Source organism: Lonchura striata, chromosome 16 (genome assembly GCF_046129695.1).
Source record: "Lonchura striata isolate bLonStr1 chromosome 16, bLonStr1.mat, whole genome shotgun sequence".
NCBI lineage: Eukaryota > Metazoa > Chordata > Aves > Passeriformes > Estrildidae > Lonchura > Lonchura striata.
In genome coordinates, this window is record NC_134618.1 from 5,631,911 (window position 1) to 5,659,443 (window position 27,533).

Below are 27,533 nucleotides of genomic sequence, written 5' to 3' on the forward strand. Positions count from 1 at the left end.
AAGTGTATAATATATCATACATGTTTGCTAAGTTGTAAGAATTTAAGTTCACTTTCCTCAAGAAAAATCTGGACTCTGGAATGGTGTCAGGTTTTGTTGGAACTGAAACAAAAGTGAAGTGTGCACAATAATTATTTAGTTCATCTCTGGGCTGCTTTTTAGGTGTTGTGAAGGAAAAAAAGCAAGAGGAAATATAGTTGCAGTCAGAGGTCAATGTAAAGAAGTCCAGGTAAATCTAAATTATTCTACACTGTAAATAATTTACTCTTCTCCCTTTGCCTTGTCCTTTTACCCCACCCCTACTCTTTGTTTGCCCCACTGACCCTTCCATACCTTCTTGGCTCCTCTGTAGCGTTACTAATCCGAGGCAACCCCGTGTAGCTGAACACAGAGAAATGCTCCAGGTGGGAAAATCCGATGGAAGTTTGTGGTGTTTTGCAGCCTTCTTCTTGCCTCCAGAATTGCGAGAGGGAGATAAACCACTGGTTTATCTGGTGGTGGGCCTTGTGCAGGGGTTGCTGTCCCAGGCTCAGGGGGCTGCGCTGGCACACGTGAGCAGCGCCAGCGATCTGCCTCCTTCTGTTTACATGCAGCAAATTTGGAATTTACACAGAAAACTAATGGGGTCTCTGGTGTCTCACAGATTTCCTTGGCTTTATCTGCTCTGGATAATTAATGTAACCAAGAGAGTGGATGAGCACTTTTCTGTAGGAGTCAATAGGCAAGGAGGTTTGGAAAATGAATGAACTGCTAAGATTAATTGCAAGGCTGCCCGACTGAACAGCCTGGTGAGGGATTCAAAAGGAAGTGCCAGTGCCTTTATATCCAAAAGATTTCTTTATTAAAAATTGTTCAAAATCTCAATAACATTAGATATCAGATTGGACTGAAGGTAATGCTTTATTGTTGCTGTTCTAGTCTTAGCAATTGCAAACTATTAATTGCTGTTAGAGAATAATTCATATGAATATTGATCTCAGTCAGCTCAGCTGGATTTTTAGTATTCTTCATAATGATAGCCAATTCTAATAATAATTAGAAAAATGCATTTTTGAAAATGTACAGTGGTTGACTAGTCAGCAGAAAATTTAAATCAAAGTTGTGTGGGAACTGCTTTATGGAAAAAAAAAAAAACTCCAAAAATCAAAGATCAGATGGAACAGGACTCGGATAAGGAATTCTGGGTTTGCTTTGCATTTCTTTAGTCATTTTAGAGAAAATTTGCCTTTTGATCCGAGATTTATTTTTTTGTGTTCATTTTATCAAAGTGCTGCTTACCTATAGTTTACCAGTATTTATAAATAGATTTCCTCAAGGGAAGGTATTTTCTTGGGGTAAGTTTTTGGAGTATTTTGAACCTATTGGTTAATTCTATCTGCAGACCTCTGTTGTGTTTTTGACTGCCACTCATGTAACACCTGACAGTGTGGATCTAAAATGTGTAGCCAGATAGGACCATGGAAGTGCACGGAGGAAAATCCTGAGTACTCAAAGGAAGGAACTTGTCAGCAGGTACTGTGTTCAAGTTCAGACAGAGGCTTTTTTTTTTCCCTACCATTTTAGCATGAAATCAATGGGGACTGCATAATTTTTTAGATGTGTCTGAGATTGCACAGCAAATGGTCACCAATGAGACTCTCAGCTGCCACACAATCTGGCACAGCTCCTTTCTGCTCCATAGCTCCCAGTTGCATTCAGCCCACTGTGGATGTGATGCCTCTTTTTGGCTCCTTGCCCATCTGTTTTAGTAATTACTGTCATATAAATTGATATTTCTAGACTAGGAACCATGTTGTTGTGAGATAAGCCCATTGGAGATACTTTTTGTGACGTCTTCAAGTGGCTCACTGACTTTCTACTTTAAACTGTAAAATTTGCATCAGCATTTCCTGCAATATATAAAGATACTATGTTTTTTTTTTTTTTTACACAAGGAGTTATAATGAAATAGAATCAGATTTTGATAATGCTTCCTTTTTATCATGGTTGTAGTACTTTCACAGTTTTAGCTCTTTTTTTTTTTTTTTTTTTTTTTTTTTGGATCACAATAAAAAACAGTGTCCTTGAATAAAGTATTTGTGTTAATAAGTTTTGGCAGACATAATTTTTAAGTCTAATATATACAAATAAATGGTTTGCCCTATCCAAATCATCCATTAGTACAACAGGACCATCCAAAATGACATCATTACATATGCCAGCTAAAGCACAAAGATTTCAGGAGGATGAAGAGCAGCTTTATTCTGACAGAAATTGAGCAGAATCAAAGGTGAGTTAAAAGAAAGGCTCAGACAACATCCCATCACCAACTTCACCCATTAACAGCCCCAGGGGCAACAGCAGAGGAGCCAACACAAATATCAGTGGTGTGTGCCAAGGAGCCAGATGCCATCACTGCAAAATCACTGCCTCAGCTTGGCATCTGTGCCTGAGCCTGGCAGCCACAAAGGAGGAGAAGCTGGGCAAGCAGAGTTCTTGGGGCTGGAGAGGAAAGTGCTTCTCTCTCTTCCCTTTGCCTTTTTCATAGCACAGTTCTTGGCTGGCATTGGGAAAGATTGTTACGAGAGAGTAGAGAGAACTTGGGCATTTCCTACACACTTAAATACATATAGATATAGATACATATATATACATATAAATAGATGGATATGGATGGATGCATGTTTGTGTGAAAATGCTCGTGTGTGTGCATTTGAGCATACTGGACCAGAAAAAGGGAGAGATCAAGGAAGGAGGGAAAAGAAACCAGAGAGAAGTAAAACCAGAACAACACACAATAAGACTATGAAAATAAGTGTTTACTTTCCATACATGCTTAAATGCTTATTTTAGTATTTTTATTTTTTTTAAATAGTGCAGCTTCAATAATTTCTTTAACTCTTCCCAAGTCACATCTGCTCAGGAGCCAAATTCTTGATGTGTTCTCTTTGCAATGATATTTCACATAGGCAGGTTCAAAGCATTTGACAAGTTTAATTTTTATGATTTAAACCAAAATATTTTATGTGATTATTGATATAATCTTGTTACACCTGAATAATATCTCTATATATACATCCAAATATTGATTGATCACTTCTTTTTTAATTTAGTATCCATGTTTGAGTAGGAATAATTTCTAGTCATGAATTCAGTACTCAGGCTTCTAACAGTGGGCCTAACCAATCTAAAGCATTAAAAAGAGGGTCTGCAATATTTTGAGTGGCCTCAAAGGATGATGGGGCCTCTGGAAACTGCAAACCTAAGAACTGGGAGCCTTTCTGGTTAGCCACTAATTAGCTTGCCATGCATTAAAGGTATGTTTTCAAATGCAAATTGCTGCAGGTGTGTGCATTGGGTAGGGGGTTAAATGCTCTGACACTGGGTAACTTTGCTTTCAGGACTGAATGTTCAGTAATGTGGAAAAATCTGTGTGAAACAGAAATCTTGTGAACTGGCAATTTTTTTTTTTTTTTAAGTGAAAGTATCACAGTAGTAAATATGAAATAAAAGTGCTAATTAATTCAGGGAAAACTCTTTAAATATGTATTGATCAGAGAGAGACATTCGAGGTGAGCTGTAGATTTAAAACATCACTTTCCAAAGCCAAATAAAAGCTCACAGAATATTGTGTTTATGATTCAGCTGTCAAACATGGCTGGAAAGGCCCAATTTAGGGCAGACAATAAAGGGTTTTGATGAACACACATTGCCTCTGCTACCCCATGGACAGAGCAAGGCTTCTTTTTTGTGTGGCAGTGCTGCATTCTGAAATGAAACACAGTGGGTAGGAGGAGGTTGAAAAGACTTCAGAAGTGAGCATCTGTCTTGGAACGAAAGGATTTTTCCCCCTTTAAGTTTCAGTATCCTGTGTTTGTCATGCATTCAGTACATGCTAAAGCTGTTAAAAAGACACCACTGTCACAGCATGAGGAATTATGAGTAAGAGCAAAGTTGTGTCTAGAGTTGTTCTGGACAAAAGAGGATTTTTGCTGTCTGAGTTATCTTATTAAAGCCTTTGGGTCCATTAAAGCATACAGGCTCTTATTAAAGCTTTCAAGTCCATTTTTTTAGGTTCAGTTATCATTGCTGAGAAATAGCAATATTTATATTAATCATAAATATAATTTAGCTTTTAGCAGCAATGGAGTTTTATAATTTTTTAATAAATTATAAATATTTTGACAGGATAGAATTGGCATTGTGCAATTTAAGATTTTTATGTCATAAGAGATCCATATGCATAGATATTTATAGTTATTTCAGAGTCAAGTCTTCAGATGCCTTATCCTAAAATAAAGTTTTTATCATTGGGTTTTGAATGTCCAAGTGTGTTATCAGTAAAATATAGCAGTATTAGCTTGGCAGTATTACTTTTGAGTTCATTTATCCTTTCTTCATTCTCCTTCTCCTTATTATAGATGGTCTAAATTTTTTCACTTCACCTTTTTACTCTTCAGCGCTTCACAGATTTCACTCCTTAAACCTTAACACAAAAACTCAATAGGGTTTTTCCTTTTCTTTTTTTTAATATATTTTTAAATTAATTTGTAATATAGGCAGTTGAAGGTCCTGTTTATCAGAGGGAGGAGCTGTAACTGAACTTTTAAAGATTTAAAAGCCTTCCTGACACCTCCTGGGATGCTGCACGTGGGGTTTGCTGCAAGGCCATGTTGTTATTCCGTGTTCAGTCATCCTCCTGCTCTTCCATGTCCTTTTCCCCAAAGCTCCTTTCCAGGCAGTTGTTCCCCAGCCTCCCCTCTGGATAATGTTTTCATTCTCTTCCTTACTGCATCACTTTGAGTGAATTTTCAGTAGTACTAGATTTTGGGTTTGTATTGCTTTGAGTAATGGTTAAAATCTGATTTTAAGGTATTTTTTTTTTTTCTTCTCCCAAACCCTTGGGAATTTATCATTCCCAGAATGCTCCTGTATTCTGTGAATAATAAATCTTTCTGGTGTTTTGTGATTTGCAGTTCATAGGACAAATTATTCAAACACCTTATTACTGTTTCATTAAACCCCTTTTTATATGCTGTATCACAAAGATATTTTGAATTCTAATAGACATTGGTGCTTTATAGTATTCATGCTTTATAATATTCCTGTTGTTTAAATGTTTCGCCTTTCCTTTTGCTTTCATTTCTCTCTTATCTGAGAGATACAATATCCTACATTTTTTTATTACTGATTATTTGGAAATCAACACATAATTCATTTTGCCCAATTGCTGTCATTGATGTACTCAAATTACAGTTATGGCTATTAAAGACAATTATTAAGAACTCAATGCCTTGAATTTCAGTGACAGTCTGCTGCCTTATCATCCTTTTGAAACCCAGTACAAAAACTTCAGGTGATTATCTTTTAATTGTACATGTGAATGAGTTGGAGGAAGGATGAACCAAGCAGGGGCAAAGCTTCTGAGTAATAAAAGAAGTTTTAATGTACTTTAAACTGGTGAAAATGTTAGTGGTCTTTTTTTGGAATGTGCAGTGCTCTATTTCTGTGGCTGTGGGCTGGAAACAGATTGGATGTCAGACTGATTGTCAGCACTTGTGTTCACGGCTTTTACATGTGGGTGGTTTCTCCAGTAAAGAATTCTGCATTTATTGTAAAAACTAGTAAGGTAATTTTCCTATAGCTGTCTAGTTATGAAAATACATAAGGTGCAATTAATGTATAACTTGGATTGGAAAACTTACCTTCTGTTTCAAAGGGAAACAAACTCCTGAAACATCATTCACTACGAGAGCATTTGAACCAACAGATTGAATATAAAATCTTTGATGTGTCCTGAAAAGATTTGATAGGGTAAGTTTAAAGTAGCTTCAGATTTTGTCTTTCCTCTCTGTTCTTTCCATCACAATAAAGATTAATTACTGTATGCTTGAATAATCATCTACTGAATCAATATATGTGCATTTGTACACCTATTACAAGATGTGGTGTATAATCTTTGCTGTGTTTATAGTTTATCTTTTTGATCTACCCTATCATCACACCTTGGAATAGGAGTTAGTTCAGTTCTGTGTTGTGGCTCACTGGAACATTTTGAGCGTGTCATTTCCCACTTCTCAAAGAGAGGAATTCTCAAAGATCTTTTGGGTCAGATGGTTAAGAGTTCTGTTTGAGGAGTTCTGTCAAATCTGCTCCAAAGAAAACAGTCCCGCTTTCCTGGCCAGCCTTGGGTTGTGTTATTCCCTCTGTACCTACTGCTCCATCCTTGGTCACCAAAACCCTTTTCACATGATCAGAACAACAGCTTTTGAAATGCCTGAATTCTCCTGAGGTCCTACCCAGAGGTGTGTGACAGCCACCAGCAAAGCCCATTCCCCTGTGCCTCTGTGCCAGAAAATCTCTGACACCACACAGGAACAGCCACAGCTGAATCATTTAATTTCTGCTCTGTGTTACATCAATCTTTGTTATGCAAATCTTACAATATAATTTATATTTGCTTACCTACAAATATGCTTTAAATCAGAGCCACTTTGCAGGTAGATATTTAGTTGATGACAGGCTTTTTTTTGTTTGTTTTGCATAAACAGAACATAAAATTCTATTTAACTGTAGGTTTATACTACACCAACAAATGTGGCTATAGGGAAAACATTTCTTAAATTGGTACAGAGACTACCAAGAAAGGAAAAAGATTTGAGCTGGAGCTGTTGACTCTGACATTCTGATGGCTTTGTATGTTTAGCTGCTCTGAAGCAAATTTAAAAAGGTTACTATGCAAAAGGTTTGATGGCTATACTCAGAATAGTTGGCAGAATGAGAGAGCAAAAGTTAGGGACAAGTGGAAATTTTCAGGCTGAATAAATTTGAAAAATGTTTCTGCCTTGTTAGATGCAGTAAAGCCTAACAGCAGCATTTTTGAGCTAATGCAGTAAAAAATCCCAATCACAGGAAACTCATAAAGGATGGCACTGCCCTGATCAAGGAGATAAGCTCAGTGAAAGCTGAGTTTTAAAACTTAGATGAAATAACAAATTGTGGTGATTATAGAAAAATTCAATTATTGTTGGTGACCATTTAATTTATGATGTTCATTTCTAATGAAATATGTTCTTTTCCACATTTAGTTTTATGTTGAACGTTTATATGTCTTTGTAAAGGAAGAGTATTGAAAAAATCTTACAACAGAGTTCATGTTTTACTGTGTGAAATAACTTCTACGTTTGGCTGTTATTTAACATGGTTAATTCAGATAAACATTAAAGGCATGTAAAGTTATTTTTGTCTAAATAGTACAAAACTGAGGGTTTTTTTCTACTCTGTTTCTTTGTCTCCTGCTTTTATTTAGTTTGATGATCTAGGGAAGATAAGTTCTCTCAGCCATATCCAGCTCTGCATGAATTCAGATTGCTCATCAGATAATAGATAACAAAACAAATGTACCAAACAGTATAAAGCTAAAATGACAAAAAATGCAGTTGAAATTGAGAGAAATATAGAGAGAGGACAAAATACAAAATAATAAATCCTGCATGAAAGCATCTAAATACTTAATATTACTGTGTAAAGCTTTTGTTTTGCCATGAAAGACCTGAAATACAATAGCTCTTTGGTCTGTCTAGAATATAAATAATGTGATGACAGCATCATTCTGAAGTTCATGCATGTTTTTAAAGTGATTTAATGTTCGCCTATAGTTCTCAATTTTATCCAGATGCCTTATTCAGTCACACCAAAAGCACATTACTGAACATTTTATTTATCATTCTGTGAAGCTTAATTCACTTGCAAGTCAGAACTGTGGTTTTCAGCTGAGCTGCATTTCACACCTGTTTGGAGAAAGAAAAAGATTGAGGTGATTTTGTGTTTCAGTCTGAGATTTTTGAGGATGTTTTTCTTGAAACAGACTCAACAGAGTAGCAGGTTTCTGCACAAATTCTACATGCTGTGTGCAATTCATGATTAATTTTTCCTTTATCAACTGGATTTGAGTATATCCACTTCTCTGATCTCTAGATTTCAAGGGAATTTGCTCATAAATTTTATTCATCTAAGCAAAATCTGACAATTACCTCCAAATTTCTAATTCCTCTGTAAATGTTGTGTTTAAGAGTCAGTTATCTTGCTTTGCAAAACCTTTTTCTCTTTACATTCATTGACATGAAGAATTCTTTCAGGAATTTAGTAGGTGGGACACTTAGATGACAGAGTGAGTGTGTGGGTATTGGCCTGTGAAGAATTCTCCCACTTTCTAATCAGTTCTGGCTTAGAATGTTTTCTTAGAGGTAATTATCCCTAGTAAATCCACTCAAGGTGCTGTTTGAATAATTAAAATATTTTCTTTGCAATTATTTATATGAAATAGGATGTTAGTGTTTTTTCATAATTTCAGGGAAGTATGACTAATCACAGGGTTAATTTTTGAAAATGCAAGGGCCCCACTTTCAGTGGAAGAAGGAATGATCCTTTAGTTTATTTCTAGTGTTTTAAAACCTTCTAGTGCTTGAAGATGAAAGCAAGCAGTAAGATTACATATTTAATTGAAGGCTATCCCATTTTTTAAATCACTTGTATCTGGAGATAACTGCCATTTTTTCTTGCAGAATGATTAGAAGCTGTCATTGACAAACAATTTTTTTCTCTCCAGTGCCTCTGAATACAAGTATCAATAACAAATAGCAGCTGCTCACAACAGAAGCCTCGTGATGTGATGCCCACTGAGGGAAATTCAGTGCTGCTGCACCTGAGCTGTGCCCAGGTGAGCCTCTCGTGGGTGCTTCCAGCTGGCCTCAAGTGGATTCCCCTTTTACTGCATCTCCTTTATCTTAAAAAGAATGTTTTTGTAATTCCCCTTTAAAGAGTCACTGAAAAACAAATTTTGAGCAAATCCTAAATGATGGATTTTGCCCTCTCTTCGGCTCCTCGTGTCCCTCCAGTTTCACAGTAAATTAGGCAGTTTAAAAAATATGATTTCCACGTGCAATTAATGTGAGATTGTATCTCATCTCACTGTTTTCCTTCTCACAATCATCACCAAGGGTTAGAAGGCCCAGCTTTTCATAACAGAAATCAATATTTCACAGCCTTACTTTTAGAAAGAAACTCATTTTTCTTTTTCAGAATTCACATTTTTGGTGAAGGTAGCATGGCTTACTTCACACAGCTGCCATTTGGAATGTTTTTCCTACTTCTTAAATATTAATATCAAATCAAATCTCAGTCCATGTCTCTTGCTCCTGTATTGTTTATCTGGATGTCATTTTATACATTCTCCTCCATAATTTTTTTAAGATTTTGACACTTTATTAGTAAGAATCTATTAATGGAAGATGACCATTTGGAATTTGCTGTACAAATCAGCTCAAGTTGCAAGCACTGACGTGGAATTCAGCTGGAATTTTTGATCTTTTTTTTCTTCAGGCTCTTTGTATGTCAAGTGAAAAAATGCTGTTCTGAAATAGTGTGCCACATGCACATAAAAATATTTCATAATTGGCATAAGTGCAATTTAGTTGTAAGGATAAAATTCCTACTAGGAATCTGCATATCATATTAGCAAAACAGTATCCATCCTGTAGTATATTATTTTGATTATTTTGGTAACATGATAGCTGGATTTGAAATGGAATCCAAAGGTCAGAGTTGGCAGCAGAATGGGAATTAGGTAATCACATTTTCCTTCCTCTCACTGACCTCATCCTTCTCCAGTCCCCACTACAACTGTCTGTATTGTAGCAAATGTGGAAACCCTGCTAAAATATGTTTGTGCTATTTAATTTTTTAAACTTACAATGAAGAAAGTTTGTAGAGTGTGTATCAGCTTTTTTTGTGGGGGTGCCACTAAACCAATCAAGCATTTGATTACTTGGGATCAGTAAAATTGTTGCATTAATATAGCTGTAATTTTAATTTTTCAGATGTCTCTCAGTTATTTAAATTATATTAGCAAATACTATATTTACAATAACAACAGATAAAGACAATAATAAATTAAAATGCTCATCCCCCACAAAAACCCATTATTCCCTGCATTGCACTTCCTCATGCCAAAAGGTTTGTTAACTTACTTTCAGAAAGTCACATAGTCATTATTTATCAATAAAGCTACACAGAAATTATGTGTAACGTTGAGGAATTGAGCACTTGAATTTTTCTTGTTCTGAAACCTAGAAATTCCTACATTTAAACTACTATTTTTATCCAGGCATATGATGTGGACAGTTGCTGGCACATAAATTAAAATTACATGGGACAGAAGCAAAGCTGAGTTTAGTTTGACTAAGGAGATGCAGAAATCAGCATTCACTCATGGTAGTGGTGGGACACCAACAATGCTGCGTAACTGAGTGAGCACTGGCACACCTGATTGACAGAATTCACAGAATCACCGGGTTGAGAGATGCCGGAGCTCACCCTGGGTCGGGGGTGGCTCCGTGTGGTGGAAAAGTCTCTCCTCCACCCCGAGCTTCCAAAGAAAGGCTCAGCAGTCTCTCTTGTTCAGTCTCAAGGCAGTTTATTGCAAGTTATCTAAAAGATTTTCTCCTGGGGCTGCTGTGGTTTGCTCAGAGCTCAGGCAGAGGCACACACACACCCTGACATCCTCTCTGACCCCGACTGCTTCTTCTCTCCCCGCCCAGGGCTGCTGCTCTCTTTTATATGGGACATTACGTGTTCCATGGTTACAGTTTTTCCCCAATGCCTATTACCTATATTAAATGGTGCTTTTCTACTCTAAACCAATCTGTGAGTGCCAACATCACCAAGAACATGGAGGGAAGGAAGAAGAAAGAGGGAGGACAGGGCAGGCCCAGATCCCTCCATCTTAAAACCTCTGACCCCATGTACAAAACCAAAACCCCCCTGTACAGCACTCAAAAATTCTTCCCTCTACTTTGTGACTACTTCTACTCTAATATCTAAACTTTTGTGACTTCTTGTTCTTCCTGCAAGGTTGGTAAATCATTCCATGGTTCAAACCCAAAATCACAGCTGTTTCCAGCTGTGCCAGGGTCTCAAATGCTTCTGACCGGGGCCTGGAACATCCAAAAATGTCTGAGGGACATTGTGAGTTCTGACAGGGAGAGACCTTCAATATCATCAAGTCCAACCCAGCCCCAACACCTCAATTAAACCCTGGCACCCAGTGCCACATCCAGGCTTTGTTAAACACACCCACGGATGGTGACTCCACCATCTCCCCTGGAAGACAATTCTAGTGCTTTATCACCCTTACTGTAAAAAACTTATTCCTAATATCCAACCTATATTTCCTTTGGTGCAGCTTGAGACTGTGTCCTCTGGTTCTGTCAGTGCTGCCTGGAGAAAGAGCCCAGCCCCACCTGAGCACAGCCACCTTTCAGGAGCTGTAGAGTGATAAGGTCACCCCTGAGTCTCCTTTTCTCCAGGTGAGCACTCCCAGCTCCCTCAGCCGTTCCTCACAGGGTTTGTGTTCCCAGCCCCTCTCCAGCCCTGGTGCCTCCTCTGGACGTGCTCGAGTGTCTCCGTGTCCTTCCCAAACTGAGGGGCCAGAGCTGGGCACAGCACTCGAGGTGTGCCCTCAGCAGAGCCGGGTGCAGGGGCAGAATGAGCTCCCTGCTCCTGCTGGCCACTCCATTCCTGACCCAGGCCAGGAGCCATCGGCCTCCTCAGCCAGCAGGGCACACTGCACTCTGACCCTCACAGCAGGGAGGGCACTCTGCTGGCTCATGGCCAGTCTCTTGCTGACCAGCACCCCCAGGTCCCTCTCTGCCTGGGCACTGACAGCCACACCATCCCCAGCCCAGAGCACTGCAGGGTCTTATTGTGGCCAAAATACAGGACTTGGGCCTTGGACTGATTAAACTTCATGGCTGCTGAGATGCTGGCTCCTCTGAGTCTCAAACCCAAGTGAATGGCACATTTGGACACAATGAGGTGTGATAAGCACTGGCAAGGGAGAGACATCAGCCCCTGAGACCCACAGCTGGGCAGGGCTGAGCTGGGGATAATGCAGCTGCCTTTTTCCACACCAGCCCAACAGAGAGGGGTTTGCAACACTTTATTAGGTAGTGTCCACAGATGTGAGATTCATCCTCAAGGTTAAATTGATAAACTCTTCAGAATTAAATGCTTAAGTTCAGGCCATCTCTTTGTACTTTCTTCTCAAAATGCACGAAAGGCAGTATTCTCAAGAGATTCTAGCAGTCTTTGATAGGTCACCAGAGAAAATGGGATATTTTTCAGGAACATGATTTTGGCCCTTTCAAGTCAGTCTGAATACCTGCTCAAATTTGACTAACAACTATTAAATAACTCCCAGAAATTAATGGGTTGAAATCTCAGGATTTTGCCTCCTCTGAACATCTCTCCCATCCCAGTGCAATGGGGCTGTGTGTGAAGGTCCTGCAGGAATAGTTGATTGTTCTGCCCCTGGCTCAGAATTCCAAGGTTTTTTTGGAGCAGGAATGAATGCTGGAGAACAAAAAAAGAATGAATGAAAGCAAGGAACCAAAGATTTCTTACTTTATGATTCAGTCATTCCAGTGTTGTTTTGCCTATGTATATTCTCAAACTGACTGAGGGAGGGCCAAGCTCTATATGGGAAACATGTATGGAATAAAACAGTCAGGATATTTAAATTCTAATTACACAGATAAACTTAGTTCTGGTGTTTTGTAGGCTTTATTATTTAGCTCACAGTCATAGTAAATTATGTAATTTACTTTTGTCATTATTGATAAATAAAATCGTTTAGGCGTAGGTAATATGAAAAGAGTAAAAAACTACAAGTTTCTCCAGTAATTAGGACTGTGTGCAACTCCATTTTATTGATAAAAATTTTTGCTTTCAGTCTGCAAGTAACTGAGATCTAGAGCAACCTCCCAACTGAGCAAATTCTTCTCTGTGTAGTATTTTTCAGTGAAGGTAAATGCTGGGGAGAGCCTATTAGCTCAGATTTCTGTATAAAGTATTAACATTTGCAGTTTGTCTATGACTTCAGGGGTATAAGTTTTCTTTATAAGGGAATTACTTGCCATTACAGAGGCCACAGGGTAGGTTTTGCTGGATTGTTTTATCTGTTAGTAATACATCTCATAATTCCCTAACTAACAATGATTTTTCTTAAGCACTCTTTAAAAGCATTTCTGTAGAGAACCTGATACTCATCAACAGGATTAAAATGACTGATGAATTATGCAGCAAGGCTGTCTGCTCCTTGACTAAGTATTTTATGGCAATTGAATTACTTTGGCAAGATTTAGGTAAATAAGATTGTAAAAGTTTGCTTGTTTCAAATGTATTCCTTTCCATACTATTTCAGTCTTGAAAATTATATTGTCTTTTCAGCACTAAGTGCTGAAATATTTAAGAATGAGGACAACATGAAAGCAGACCTTAACTTTAAGTTAAGAGAAATTTTTTGAGGATCAGTGATATGTATCAGGTGTAAGTGGTTATCCAGTGCCACAACTGTCCTCCTTTTAGTATTGTTTTGATAAAACGATAAAACAGGATACAATGATGAACTTGCAATGTAGTTTAACTTGAAATGCATCACTAAATTCTTGAAAAAACTGTTCCTGCTGCCTCCTCTGCAGCACTGCAGGTGTTCTGTGTTCAGAGAGCCCAGGACTGCACTCACCGAGTGCTCAGACTTCCACCAGTTCCAGAAAATTTGGCTCATGGTAAATGCTACAGATATTTTACTGCTTTTTATTTGTAGTCCAGCTGCTTGTTTTAGTTAGGCTGGCATTTGTTTTTCTGCTGTTTTGTTTATCTGTGAAGGACCCTGAAGTTGCCCTGTCTGGAGAGTACTGGTGAGTCCTTGCATTTAATTTTGCTCCTAACTATTATTCCAGTGAAGGCAGTACCTAGATTTAATATTTTAGCTTTTTGTTCATAGGTAAGGTTGTAACACCCCAGAAATGTTTCTTGCCAGGATTTGGGAATATAGTTTTGGTACCAATAATATTGGCTTCAATGAAAAATTCAAGATCCAATGTTAAAATTGCATCTATAATGCACATAATTTAGCTGGTCCAGTGAGGTCTATGCTGCACCTCAGTAAGGATTGGGATTGTCTCTGAAGCAGGAAGAGACTCATGTGCACAGGGAGGGAAGGTGTGTGGCTTTGGGGTTCCCTTTCAGGTAAGAGGGAGGCACTAAAGGAGGTGGAACCCTTTCTCTGTAGGTGGGGTCTCTCTGTGCTGACCTGATAGTGGCACCTGATGGTGGTTGGGTGGCCTGGCTGAAATCCCCAGCTGATGCCAATTAGCATCCTGCAGCAGAGCAATCTGCATCACCACGGGCACCTGTGGTGGGAGGAGTCCTGCTGAGGCACCAGGTGGGGCAGAGCTGATAAAAGGTTTGGGAGAGTTGGGACTTGCAGTGTGCTGAGATCAGGTGCAGGGAACAACAGGTATGGGAGCATTTGCTGTGAATGATTTTGCAATTTACCTGATTTTCAATGTTGACTTTATCTCTGTAATAATGCACAGGACTTGGACAGAATTGTGTTCTTTAATATGGGTGTTTTATGGATAGAGATATATTTTCCTGAACTTTAAGGAAAATAAGTTACTGTTAAAGTCTTGGCTTTCTATTCCTTTGAACAACCATACAAAAAACATGTTACTTGGTTCTCTGTCCCTTAATTTAAATACAGTATTTGATAATGAATAATTTTATCTGTTTGATGTACTTTTTCTGCATTTTTTGATCAGAAATTCAGCATAAGTTTTGGAGATATACTGTTTGTAGAAATATGTTCAGGCTCTGGCTGAAGAGGAGGGCAATGCTTCCTTTTGCTAGCTTTAACTGACCTGTTTGGCCTAAAATGAGAAATATTTCTGCTCCTTTTGTGCTCTTGAGATGTCCATGGAGAAGCCTTTCCCAGAGGAGAAGTTGGGTTTGGTGGGTGAAGCTACAAAATATTCGGGTGGAGAGTTAAGGCCCAAAAGGGTTCTCAGTGCATAGGAGCAATTAGACAGCTCTGTGGGAAGGGCTGGAAGCCCCAGGACAACAGGGGTGCAGAGTTTCATACTGTGGCATGAGCATCCAGCCCCAAATGTTCAGGCACCTTATTAACATGTGCCTCTGACCTCACTGATATTCTGACTTCAAGAGCTGAATTTCATGTTTCATTCAGGTTTGCAGAAAAGAACATATTCATATAAAAGCAATTCTTTAAAATCACATTTTATTTTTTTGGTTTTTTTTTTTGGTGTACCTGTTTTGCTGTTTTTTAAGTTTTTGGTGGTATTCTACATAGTGTTAATGAATAAATAATACTCTTTATATTAAAATAAATCATGTTGTATGAATATCGTGTTGAGAGATGACAAAGCAAGGTATAATTTCCTCACAAAATATGACAGCTATGAGAGGATCCAGTCTCAATTTTTATATGGTCAGAATTAAGCCAAAACCAGACAACTTTGCTTTGTGTTTTTCAGATTTATATTTTAATCTGAGAGTCTTTGGAGGAATTCCATAAATAAGTCAGAAACTGCAAAACCACTTCAGATGCACTAAAAATGAGTTAAATTTGAAGAGTAATTTATTTACAAATTTCTGTGACAATTTCTTTAATTCGAATACTTGTAGTAATTTTTGTTTAATTATAGTGTTAAAGTTTTTATGTTGCTAAGTTTTATCTTGAAATGATTTTAATTTTCATTAACAAATTCTAATTCTTAAAGGAACAGATAAAACCATCCTCTCTTAGCTGGAGAACTAGTTTTGGTAGAGCCAATATAATTTAAAGAGAGTAAAGAGGAAGCATTATTCATGTGCATGAGAACATTTCAAAGAGAATTTTGCTAATTTTTTTCTCCCCTTCAAGGTGCATGAATATGAATAGGTTTGTGGGGAGGAGAATTTTTGCAAGTATGGAGTGAAAGGGGAAAAGGGGAACTGATGCTTTGTTACTTGGAATTTGAGGCAAAGATTCTCTCTTGTAAGGAACCCCACAAGAAAATCATAAGCACAGTTGGAATAAATAAGCTTGAAGGCTTTCCTCCTCTTTGTGAGGGTTTTTGTGCTTGTCATGGCTGGGAGATTCTTGGAAGTCAGAGGGAAGCTGGCTGGTGTGCAAGTGGTGCTCACACTGAGGAGCACCTGCTTCTCTCCAGTGTGTGCAGCCTATTTCTGCTGCAAACCACTCAGCACCACATTCTGCACATTCCACATGAGCTCTGTTTCCTGGAAATCACTTTGCAAGGGAGCTGAAGGCCCCATCCACAGTGAAATGTTGTTTGATGCTTCAGTAGAAGAGTCTGGTCCTGTATTTGTGACACAGAACACTGAGAGGTCTCAGAGAAACTCAGGAATGTCAGGTAATCTGTGTGTAATTGTCCAGCAGGAGTAGATCTTGATGCTGAGTCTTGGATGGTCTGAATCCTGGAGGATGAGACATTTGAACTTTATGCTGAAACAATGCCAAAAAGCAGCAGAGGGGAACAGGAGAGTGAATTCAGAGTTTCCAGTGTGCATTTTGTTGCATTAAGGAAGTTTAGAGAGGAAGGAGTTGCAGGTAGGAGAGGAGGATGGCCACCACAACAAGGGAGAGCTGATTAGTTTTGATGAAAGTAGCTTTGAGAAAATATTGTAGATGAATTTTCACACTCTAGTTAGTAGCTGAGGGAAAAAAAAAAAGCCTCAGTGGTGTGGAGTGTGACACCTTATCAATTGAAGTAGAAAAAGATGAAAAAAAGAGACCAATTAGAGTGTGAAGAGAGGAGGAGGGAGGTGATGCTGGACTCATGAACAGAAAGAGGTTACACTAATGAAACAACTGGAAATGTAATACGGAAAGGACAGGATCCCTGGACGATTGAGGGGAAAATGCAATTAGGAAAATAAGCAACTGCTTCGTTCAAAATTGGTGGATAAGCCAGAAGAAAAAGCAAGGAGGCAATATTGACTCTGTGTATGAAATTGGACTTTCTCACATGGCACTTCTGTCCATATCTCAAACTAAACAACCCTTTATAGTCAGCTTTGTATTAATTTCATATACAAAACTCCTTCCATGCCTATGCTTGTCATTCTGCAAGGCTAGAGAGCCAAAATTCCTAAGTTAAAAAAACCCAAAAAAACCAAAACCAACCTTTTTGTCCTAGATTCTGTCACAGGAGTGAGACTGGGTCATGGCATCAGGGATCTTTATGCTGGAATGGGATTTTGGAGAGTGTGTAGGTGCCTACCTTGGAAAGCCTTGGTAGTGCTTCAGTATAAACTGAAGCTTAAAGGTACAAAGCCCTCAGCTTTAGTTCTCCTGAGTCATATCTTTATCTTTTGGGTGAAGCTGGGTGTTTAACTAGAACCTGTCAGGCTGGGTCGTAAGAATTTGAAGTTTTAGTTAAAAATTCAGATTTAAAGCTAAAAGAAAGAACTAAAGATGAAGGAGTCATTGAGGTAAATTTGGAAGTGACTTAGCCCGTGTTATGGGGTAGGGCCAAAATGATGAGGGATATTTTGAGTTTTGCTGGTAGATGATGATAAACAAGTCCTGGAGGGAGCTGCAGAGGAATCCTTCATTGCAGTGGAGGTATCCCCTACTCTGGAGAGTGGGCAATAAGCAAAGGACAGGAGAAGTGGAGGCAGGGAGGATTTCTTGGTTCAATATATGAGTATGTTATTATCTATCTGTTATACATTAAAGTGAGTCCAGCCCTGAGCACTAAGTGTGGTGGACTTAGATTCAGAATATATGAAGGGCTGTCCAGATGTGGACAGAATAATAAAAGAAATGGTTTCACTGGAAAAGGAAGCTGTGCTGATATCCAGTTAATTTAATTCCTACAGAAAAAAAATGCAAACCTTACATATAATTCCATAATTAATCTACCACTTATTCTTCTTCTGAGATTTGACATCCTTTTAATTTTTAAGAGACTAATAGTACTTCATAAAAAAACTTCTTGATCAAGATGTGTTTATGCTGCCCTACTATGTATTCTTATGACTACATTTGATGCTACTATGGTTATTTTATTTTTTATTACTGTTACATGGAAACAAGCTCTAAAGTTATGCTCTCCTGCAGCTTATTTTGTCCTCAAAGTTAAATTCTTTCCTTGTGAATTTATAACAGCAGCAAAGTGTGAAATGTGATACAAATGATGGAGAAAAACAGAAAAAAAAAAAAAAAACACCAACAAAACAAATGGGGCAAACTTCTGTGGATTAATGAGTTTGTGTGAAAATTTTAGTTTAAAATAAGTGCTGTATATGTGAACAAAACAGTGTAGTACTGCAAGTAACTTGTGTCTCTATAAAATAAGGAAACAAAATTTTATATAAAAGCAAATTTAAGTGAAACATGCACAGTATGTCTTTACTGTCCAATCTCCCTCTTTCTCCTGTCTTGACAAACTGCCACAAGTGGCAGCAGAAAAAAAGTAGGCTTTGTCTCTTCAGGTCTAGCTGTACACTTCTGAGTAGTTTGTAGCCCTCCCATTCTATGGACTGGAGCTTAACAAAGTGTACACAGTTTTATGTGGTTAATATGCCTTAATTTTTAGGTCAATTTTTTAAAAATCCTGAATTTTTAAGTTTCATTGAGTTAATTTTCTAAAGATAATATTGTCGTGTCTTCTCATCTGGAAAAACCTTATAGTATGGGCAAGACTACACACAGGGCACACTTACTGTCTTTCTAAGACTGTGATACAAAAAATGACCTAAGTGCTGATTATTAAACTGCACACCTGTGTTCAGGAATCCTTCTGTGATACAGGCTTGTACCCATGTGTCTGTCCTAAAGATTTGTAAAAGTTGGTGTTGTGACAGTAATGGATGGGGGTGTGAGCACCCTGTGCTTCTCTAAATGAAGCCTCGTGGTGTCTGCATTACCTTTGTGCTAAGGGAGGTGAGAGTGGGATTGACAGGAATTTTGCTGCTCCGATTCCCTTTTCATCTTCTTGGGTCTGCTTATGTCCCTGCATCTCGAGTTTGGAGGTAACAGTTTAGATAAAACTTTTTGGGTATTTTTATTTATTTATTTATTTTCCCTGACCATGGAATGGCACATCGTCTTAAACTTTCCTTAAAGCAGTTCTGCTGCACTCATGCCCCTGCTCTGCCCAGTGCAGCCCTTCCAACAGTTTAGATAAAACTTTTTTGGGTGTTTTATTTATTTTTTTTTCCTGACCATGGAATGGTACATCATCTTAAACTTTCCTAAAGCAGTTCTGCTGCACTCATGCCCCTGCTCTGCCCAGCGCAGCCCTTCCAACAGTTTAGATAAAACTTTTTTGGGTGTTTTATTTATTTTTTTTTCCTGACCATGGAATGACACATCATCTTAAACTTTCCTAAAGCAGTTCTGCTGCACTCATGCCCCTGCTCTGCCCAGCGCAGCCCTTCCAACAGTTTAGATAAAACTTTTTTGGGTGTTTTATTTATTTTTTTTTCCCTGACCATGGAATGACACATCATCTTAAACTTTCCTAAAGCAGTTCTGCTGCACTCATGCCCCTGCTCTGCCCAGCGCAGCCCTTCCAACAGTTTAGATAAAACTTTTTTGGGTGTTTTATTTATTTTTTTTTCCTGACCATAGAATGACACATCATCTTAAACTTTCCTAAAGCAGTTCTGCTGCACTCATGCCCCTGCTCTGCCCAGCGCAGCCCTTCCTCGGTGCTGCCCATGGTTCCTGTGTCCCCGGGCGAGCAGCGCGTCCCAGCCCCCTTTGTCCTTCAGCCAGCCTGGCTTTGCAGCTCTGCCCGCCCAGCCTTGGTGCCGGTGGGCGCAAAAAGCGGCCGGGAAGGCGGAGAAGAGAGCAGGGGCGATGGGGATCCCAAAGGAGTTTAGGGCGGTCGGGATCGCGCTGCTGGGGCCGGGCTCAGGCTGCGGGGGCAGCGGGGAATGCCAGATGTGTCCCCGGGGAAGGAGCCGTGTCCCCGGGGTGTGAGCCCTGTCCCGGGCATGAGTGTCCCCGGGATGAGCCGTGTCCCCGGGGTGTGACACCTGTCCCGGGAAGGATCCGTGTCTCCCGGGAAGGAGCCGTGTCCCCGGGATGAGCCGTGTCCCCGGGATGAGCCGTGTCCCCGCTAATTCCGTGTCCCCCGGGATGAGCCGTGTCTCCCGGGAAGGAGCCGTGTCCCGGGAAGGATCCGTGTCCCCGGGATGAGCCGTGTCTCCCGGGAAGGACCCGTGTCCCCCGGGATGAGCCGTGTCCCCCGGGATGAGCCGTGTCCCCGGGATGAGCCGTGTCCCGGGCTAAGCCATGTCCCGGGATGGATCCGTGTTCCCGGGAAGGATCCGTGTCCCGGGAAGGATCCGTGTCCCCGGGATGAGCCGTGTCCCGGGAAGGATCCGTGTCCCCGGGATGAGCCGTGTCCCGGGAAGGATCCGTGTCCCCGGGATGAGCCGTGTCCCGGGAAGGATCCGTGTCCCCCGGGAAGGAGCCGTGTCCCGGGAAGGATCCGTGTCCCCGGGATGAGCCGTGTCCCCGGGATGAGCCGTGTCCCCCGGGATGAGCCGTGTCCCCGGGATGAGCCGTGTCCCGGGCTAAGCCATGTCCCGGGAAGGATCCGTGTTCCCGGGAAGGATCCGTGTTCCCGGGAAGGATCCGTGTTCCCGGGATGAGCCGTGTCCCGGGAAGGATCCGTGTCCCCCGGGATGAGCCGTGTCCCCGGGATGAGCCGTGTCCCGGGCTAAGCCATGTCCCGGGAAGGATCCGTGTTCCCGGGAAGGATCCGTGTTCCCGGGAAGGATCCGTGTTCCCGGGAAGGATCCGTGTCCCGGGAAGGATCCGTGTCCCCGGGATGAGCCGTGTCCCCGCTAATTCCGTGTCTCCGCTAGATGGAGCGCCCGGAACGGCGGAGCGGAGCGCTCCCGGCCGCGCTCCGCACGCACCCGAGCCGCCCGCAGCGCTTGAACCGGCCTTGTTTCCATCCCCCCAGGCTCCCTACAAATTGTCCCCAAAGCAGGAGATCACCCCTGCCAAGGAACGCACCCGTTCTGGTTGGGCTGAATATTTTATTTATTTTGTTGCCTTTCCCCTCTGGAGCACATTGGTGGAAATAAGGGCTCCTGGCTGCTTCCGTTGTGAAAAATCTAGAGTTAATGCTGAATGCTTGTGAAACGTGTGTTGAGTGGTGCTGAAGAGGTTAATTCTGTGCGACAGAGGCTTTGGAGAGATTGGGTATGAAGTACTGGAGAAGTCAATGGATGTAACACCGTGCTTAATAGAAAGAAAATTAGTGATTCTTACTTGCCTGAGGTAAGCATGAGCCTCTGTAATGTCCTGATCTTTGTGCAAAAACCTACTTACTAAAGGAGAGATAAACCTGAGATTAGAAATAGGGACAGTCATGACAGTGAAATACCACTGAAAAGATGAGATGCTGCCTTTTAGTTTACAAGAACAGCGGGAGGCCCTTTGATTTAATATTTTTTGACAATACAGAGTATTAAAAAATTCAGTTTCCCCACTTTTTTTTTTAAATATACAATATATCTACAGAAAGTAGAATGTAAAATACAGGCAGAGATATTGATAATTGATAGTAATTTATCAAAATATGTAACTGATCTATTCAGTTTTATAATATGCTGCTTTTCCTGGTTTCAAGTTCAGGGAGCTATTGTTTTTTCATGTGGTGTTAAATAAGGAGGGCTTACAGAAGTACTGTTAGATTCTATGCCACTTGCCTGAATTATTTTTGTACCATATAAACCACTGTATAAAGTTGAGAAGAAACTACCTTCTTTGCATGGAGCATTTAATATGCAGTTGTGATTTATTTTTTCTAATGCTTGATGTTTGGAGGCATACAATACTTGGAATACTGCATGACTCCTCTGTGTCTGAACTTCTTAATGTAGGCTACTACTGAGATGAGTTTGAGGTGTAAGATGGTGTGTGGTGGCGCAGCTTTCAGAGCCTTCCTTTACTTGATGGAAATGGCTTGAATGTTAGTCTGCTATGGTAATTCCAAAGGTTGGCTTCTAGGTCAAAGGTCTGGAAATGCAAAATTTGAACTTCAGTTTGAAGTTGATTACCAGGTCACAACAAACAGAGTGGTTGATTTTAAATAGAACGTGTTACAACATATAAACAGATGCATTGCAAATATAAGTGGGTTTGGATTTGTAAGTAACTGTGTGAGAAGTGTTGCCGGTCCTTTTTGCGGAATTTCTTTGGTTTTATGTTTTTATTTGCATATTCAAGATTGATCCAGGCTTTGCTGGTGGCATTTTTCAAATGGTGCTCTCAATGACTGTGGGGGGAAGGTGCCTCTCTGCAAGTTCTCTGCCTGTGCCATAAGTCACGACATGGGCAACCCAAAGAGGTTGAGGAGGAAGTGTTGCCTCTCATGGAAGTAGGCATTGCCTCTCAGATGCATCCATTATTAGTGTGGAAGAAGGTTTTATCTCTTAGACTGTTTCTAGGATCTTCCACAGGCTGATGTGGGCAGTGTAAATGGTTGGCCTCTTTTCTTGTTGTTTTTTTTTTTTGTTTTTTTTTTTTTTTTTGTTTGTTTTGTTTTTTTTTTTTTATTGTAAAATGTTGACATTTGTTGGTAGTTGATAGGTACTTTATAATATCAGCAGCTGAGAGTGGGGTGAGTTCAGTTCCTGACCCAAGAGGGCTGAATGATGGTGGGAAATGTCGTGTGCTGGAGGTGGAGTGGCCTTGGCAATTGCACACTCTGGTTGTGGCAGAAAGAAGGAAAAAGGGAGCTGTTAATAATTTGCAGAGGAGATGTGCTGGGGTCTGTGCTGTGCTGCTGCAGGGACGCTGTCCCTGGGCAGGGCCAGGGAAGGTCAGGCTGTGCACAGGCAGAAATGTCCCTTTGGCACAGCTGTGGTGGCACTTAGGGTATATATAGCCATAACTGGGACTGTGGGGTGATTAATGGGCCGGGTTAGGGACAATAGTGTGTGTAAACAAGGAAATGGCTTTAAAGAAGAGACATTGATTTTATACTTATAAAAATAAAACACACTTTGTTACCTTTTTTTCTTTTTAGACATAATGACAAGTTATCCTTGGAAGGGATGAACGTTGGTAATGACTTTCCCCTGCATCTCTTGAAGGAGCGTATCTCAGGCTAAAGAATTGTGTTTCTTTTTTAGGTCTCTTACAATACTGAATTATGTATGTTTATTGCTTCTCTATGTATAGATGATTTGGATAGTTAAGATATTGCTGTTCTTTTTTTAATAACATAATTATGTAAATGTCATGAATACATAGGATTTGCGAATCATGCTTTTCTGACATCGAATTGGGTGAAAATTAAGGATAAAAGGCCAATGAGAAATTCACTTTTACAGTGACTGTTAGCTACATTGACAGTGCTAAATTCTCATGAAGTAATTGTTCAACACACTGCTTTTAAGAATTTAATCTGTTTTATGGATGTCCTTTTAGCTGTAAAATAGTGCAATAGACAGAAGAAGCTTTGCTTGACCATCACCATGTTCCAGAACTTCACTTTGGGAAATTAGATAGACTTATATAGTTCCAAACTGTTTGGCTAGGATGCCTTTGATTTTGACATAATATAGAAGGAGTTGGTTACCTTATATAATGTATTTGTTTTTCATTAAACATGCTGATAAGGTCTCATTAAAGTGCCATGTATTATTTATGGTGTTTCATATGAAACTGAACTGAGGGGAAACTTCTCTCAGCTTAGGGCATTTGCAGAATAACAACCTTTCTGGGCTAGAAAAAAATAAAAAGAATGAAGAAAAGCATGACATACTCCTGTCAGAACAGCAGACTGCTTAAGGCACAGAGAAAGAATGAAAAAAGGAGAAAGGGCACAGAGAGGGTTCATTTCTCCTCCTCCTCACTCGCTCTTGATCTGTGGCATGAGAGGTTTTTTGGTTGGTGGTTTGAGACTTTTGTTTGTTTCTTTTTGGGTGGTGTTTTTTTGGTTTTGTTTGGGTTTTTTTGGTGATTAAATAATCTGAGCTGTTCTAGTAGATGAATCCATGATAAACTGCAAAAAGCATGGATGTTTCCTAAGCCAAGCCCAATTCCTTTATTGTAAGTTTGTGCATGATTGTTTTGGTGTTGATTACCGAGTTATGAGTACATTGCTTTTGTTGCATTGACTGCTTTTGAGAAAGAAAATTACATAATAACTGATTCTGCTGGAAAATATTCAGTTTTGCATGAAGAAGAGTTAATGGATCTAAATCAGTCCCTGAGGCTTGTGTGGGTGCAGGTATGTGTGCACATGTAGAATGAAAAATAAATGTTTTGGGGTTTTTTTGGGTTTTTTTATGTAGCACCTGAGTTGCAGAGATGTGTTTTGATTCTGTTTCTAGTTAAGCGGGGACTATTATTTGATTTTGCAGGGAGATCTTATATCAAACCAGTTATGCTGTGGATGAAATAGACTTTTTCTTGTGTGGGGTTATTTGCTTATTGTTGTTAGCATTAAACTCTTGGTCTCATATGTGTTTTTAGGGGAATTACGTATCCTATAAAATAGGTGATTTTCAAATCTTCTTCAGAGTCCTTTTAAAAGAAGGAACCCCTTCAAAACCTCAGGTGGTTCTTTGAGGTTTGACCTTCTTTCCTGAAGAATTAATATTTAATTCATTTGTCAAATTCTAATTAAAAATAGTAATATCTTCTGTTATACTTGAGTTGTATCTCAGGAAAAAAAAAGATCTGTAATATAGGACCTCAAGGACAAGCTGTAGTATAAATTATTTGATTTGCAGGTCACATCCTACTTTATTACATAAAGACTAACTAGATCTACTAATGAATAATTATTACTCCATAAAATAAAGGGGGGGGGGGGTGAATAAAAAGCTGGCAAGAGTGGAATACTAATTTTGAGGTATCATTCTCAAAGTAGAAAGTAAACATTAAATTCTGAAAATTGCAAATGTAATTTTTCCATGTAACCTGATAGGGCAGTCCTTGATAATAGATTGACTAGCTGTCAGATAAATTTGTAATTTTAGATGAGATGGGCTTCAGACCAATTTTAAGATACAGTCTTTATCCAAGTGTGCTCCCCTCCCCCCAGTAAAGTAGACACAGTATGCCATAGAATTCTGTTTGATTCCCAGTATTTCTGCTGCAGTGCTTACACAGCTCCTGCACAGTTTCACTGTGATGCTTTTGTGGGCTTCTTTGGGAAGCTGGATAGCGAATGCAATGTAGATAGAAAATTAATTTCTGTTTTAAAAAAGCTCATTTGCTGATCAGGCTGTGTACTTGCCGGAATCCTCTTGACTAGCCAAGATTCTTTCCCTTTCCTACTTTGTGCTTCATACTTGTGTTCTTAGAAGGGGAAAGCCCTTTTCCAGTCAGGTGTGAGTCCTGGGAGGGGGGAAGGGTGTGAGTGTGTCTGTGTGCGTGCAGAATCATAACAGGCATTCAGTCCCAGCTGGGCAATGACACTAATTGCCCAGATCTCACGGATGCCTGCGATGCAGCACGCTCACTTTCTCTCCTTTCCTATCCTCTCCAGGGATTTTTAAAATGCGGTATTTGAATTTTGGTGAGTGGTAAAGACCCTGCCCTAGGACCCATTTGACAAATGAGAAGCTGTGCAGCATCAGCACCAGCCGACTGAGCCTCACTGAGTCTCTCTCTCTCTCCTAGTCAGCAGCTACTGTTGTGAGACAAGCTTCAGCTCTGTCATTGAGGAAGTTCCATTTGCTCATCAATAGGCTGCAGGCTGTGTCTTCTTTTTTTTCCTCTCTGTTAAAAATCCGTAGTTTCAACCTACCAAGTTGCCTTAGCTGACAAACGAATGTAGGGGCTTAGCGCTGGGGAGAGGAAAGGCGTTCGAGAAACACCGTTTCTTATTTAAATAATCAAAAGGGAGAGGAGGGAAAAAAAAAAAATACAACCAACACATAGTGACAAGATAGGGCAAACGTGCTTGCATGCAAGCCCCCTCACTTGTTCTACGTAGACTTCAGAGCAACACCATGCAGCATCCCCTTACGGGTGCAACCTGCGTGGCACTGCCGAATGTGGGCATGTGTCCCCAGCTCTCCTGTGCCTTGACTTTTATGTACTTACAGCAGGTAAGTTTGCTTAACTTTTGCTTTTCCTCGCAGAGCTTGCTTTGTCAGCGTCGTTTGGGGGATTTGCAGTCGGGGAGGTATTTTTTTGTGTGAATAGACTGTATAAATGTCTCCCACCGTGTGGAGCGAGTGTTGTGCCTGCACTTAGGAATGTGAGAGTGAGTAGAAAATATGTTTTAACAGAGCATTGAGCCTTCGCAAATCTTTTGGTGTTTTGGTGTTGTTTTATTTTATTTCTTTTTGCAGTGTCTCTGTTGGTGATGTATATAGATATTTAACACGGTACTGTGCCTTCATTTCTCGTGGATGCTGTAGCAGAGTTTCAGCCATAAAGGACTGCTCTTTATTCACTTGCAGGCATAAATTATACTTCTAATGTAAATGTGCCCAATGGCAATTTTGTTTAAGCCTTCTTTGAAGACAGGAATTTTAAGTCTGTGTTGAAACATGCTGCTGATTAAAGCCAAGCTGATTTTTAGTTCACAGGGAAACCGATGATTTATAAAGATATATCTGTGCAGAATACTTCTATCACTGAAGTATATTGGACTGGGTTTAAAGAAAATGTTTGGGTATCAGCAAAACAATGTTAATTTCTACTCAATTTTCAATTATTTTTTTAAAAAATAATTTCATTTTTGCTTAGAGAATTTTTTTTAAAGTATTTCCTCCCACTCTATATTCTGAAATTATTTAACATTTGGTACCTCCTCTCTGCTATAGTCTGAAATAACTATAATAGCACTTTTTTTTTTTTTAACTAGTAATTTGAAATCATCTTTGTATCCTACTCTATTTTATAACTGAATCCACCATTACAGAGTCATCTAGTAAGTGTGTAGAGCCAAGACAGAAATATGTTATCATGCAAAAATAATTAATCCTGTCTATCCTTTTAGTTCTATTGAAACTTCAGGAGAAAAAATATTCTTGTGCCTATTGTAACAAATAGGGGCATTTCTTCCAACTTCCACTACAACAGTTTCTGTGCAAATTTACTTCCCTGAAAGTCTAACTTTATTTCTGCATTCACAAATGCCTGAAAGATGTTATACAGTATTTCTTTTTGTTCCTAAAAAATAGATAAAATAGATTTAAAGCTTATTTTTATTTGGGGACATTTGTTTTTCTGTTCCTGCTGAAAGAAGAAAGCTCCATGACTTTCAGGATAAAACCTTCCTGTAGGTTTTTTTTCTGCTGTAGTGTAGTATAAACCATTTCTGACTTCCAGCTTAGGAGTGCATAATAACAGATTCTTGCATGCGCCCTAGATTATCCATGCATGTGGGAGGGATTCATATGTCTGCAATTAAAATTTGCATCAGATAAATATGATGTATTTAAATTTCAGTAATTTGCATGCCATAACTAAAATGTACATTCTTGGTAATTCTGTATTCTGGATCTGTTTTGGGAATGGCATTTATAGATCAGCTTTAATGATGCAGTGTGACTTGTGCACTTAGTGTTACATACAAAATGTACTCCTGTGTTTTGTTCTGGATTTGTTGGTTTGAGTTTGTCAAAGAACAAGTTGTGTGTTAAAGACGGGCTTTTGAAAGGAAAAATGGGAATTCAGGTGAGAGGTC

General features: G+C 39.7%; 1 protein-coding gene across 50 annotated transcripts in view; it reads left to right on the forward strand.

Annotated features, from left to right (window-relative positions):
• The window catches only part of RBFOX1 (RNA binding fox-1 homolog 1), a 1,167,105-nt gene that overhangs the window by 876,270 nt on the left and 263,302 nt on the right, over positions 1-27,533 (forward strand). For 6 of the 50 annotated variants that reach the window (XM_021531203.3, XM_021531182.3, XM_077786831.1 and 3 more), the window contains exon 1: positions 25,184-25,944. The exons of 36 other annotated variants lie outside the window; for them this stretch is intronic. Coding sequence is in view for 6 of the 14 variants with exons in the window: in XM_077786825.1 (XP_077642951.1) it covers positions 163-229 (67 nt within the window). In the remaining 8 variants the exon portion in view is untranslated. Of the gene's footprint in view, positions 1-162; positions 230-989; positions 1,001-25,179; positions 25,945-27,533 lie in introns of those variants that run through there. 8 more of the 50 variants (XM_077786825.1, XM_021531177.3, XM_031506148.2 and 5 more) reach the window with 4 other exon arrangements.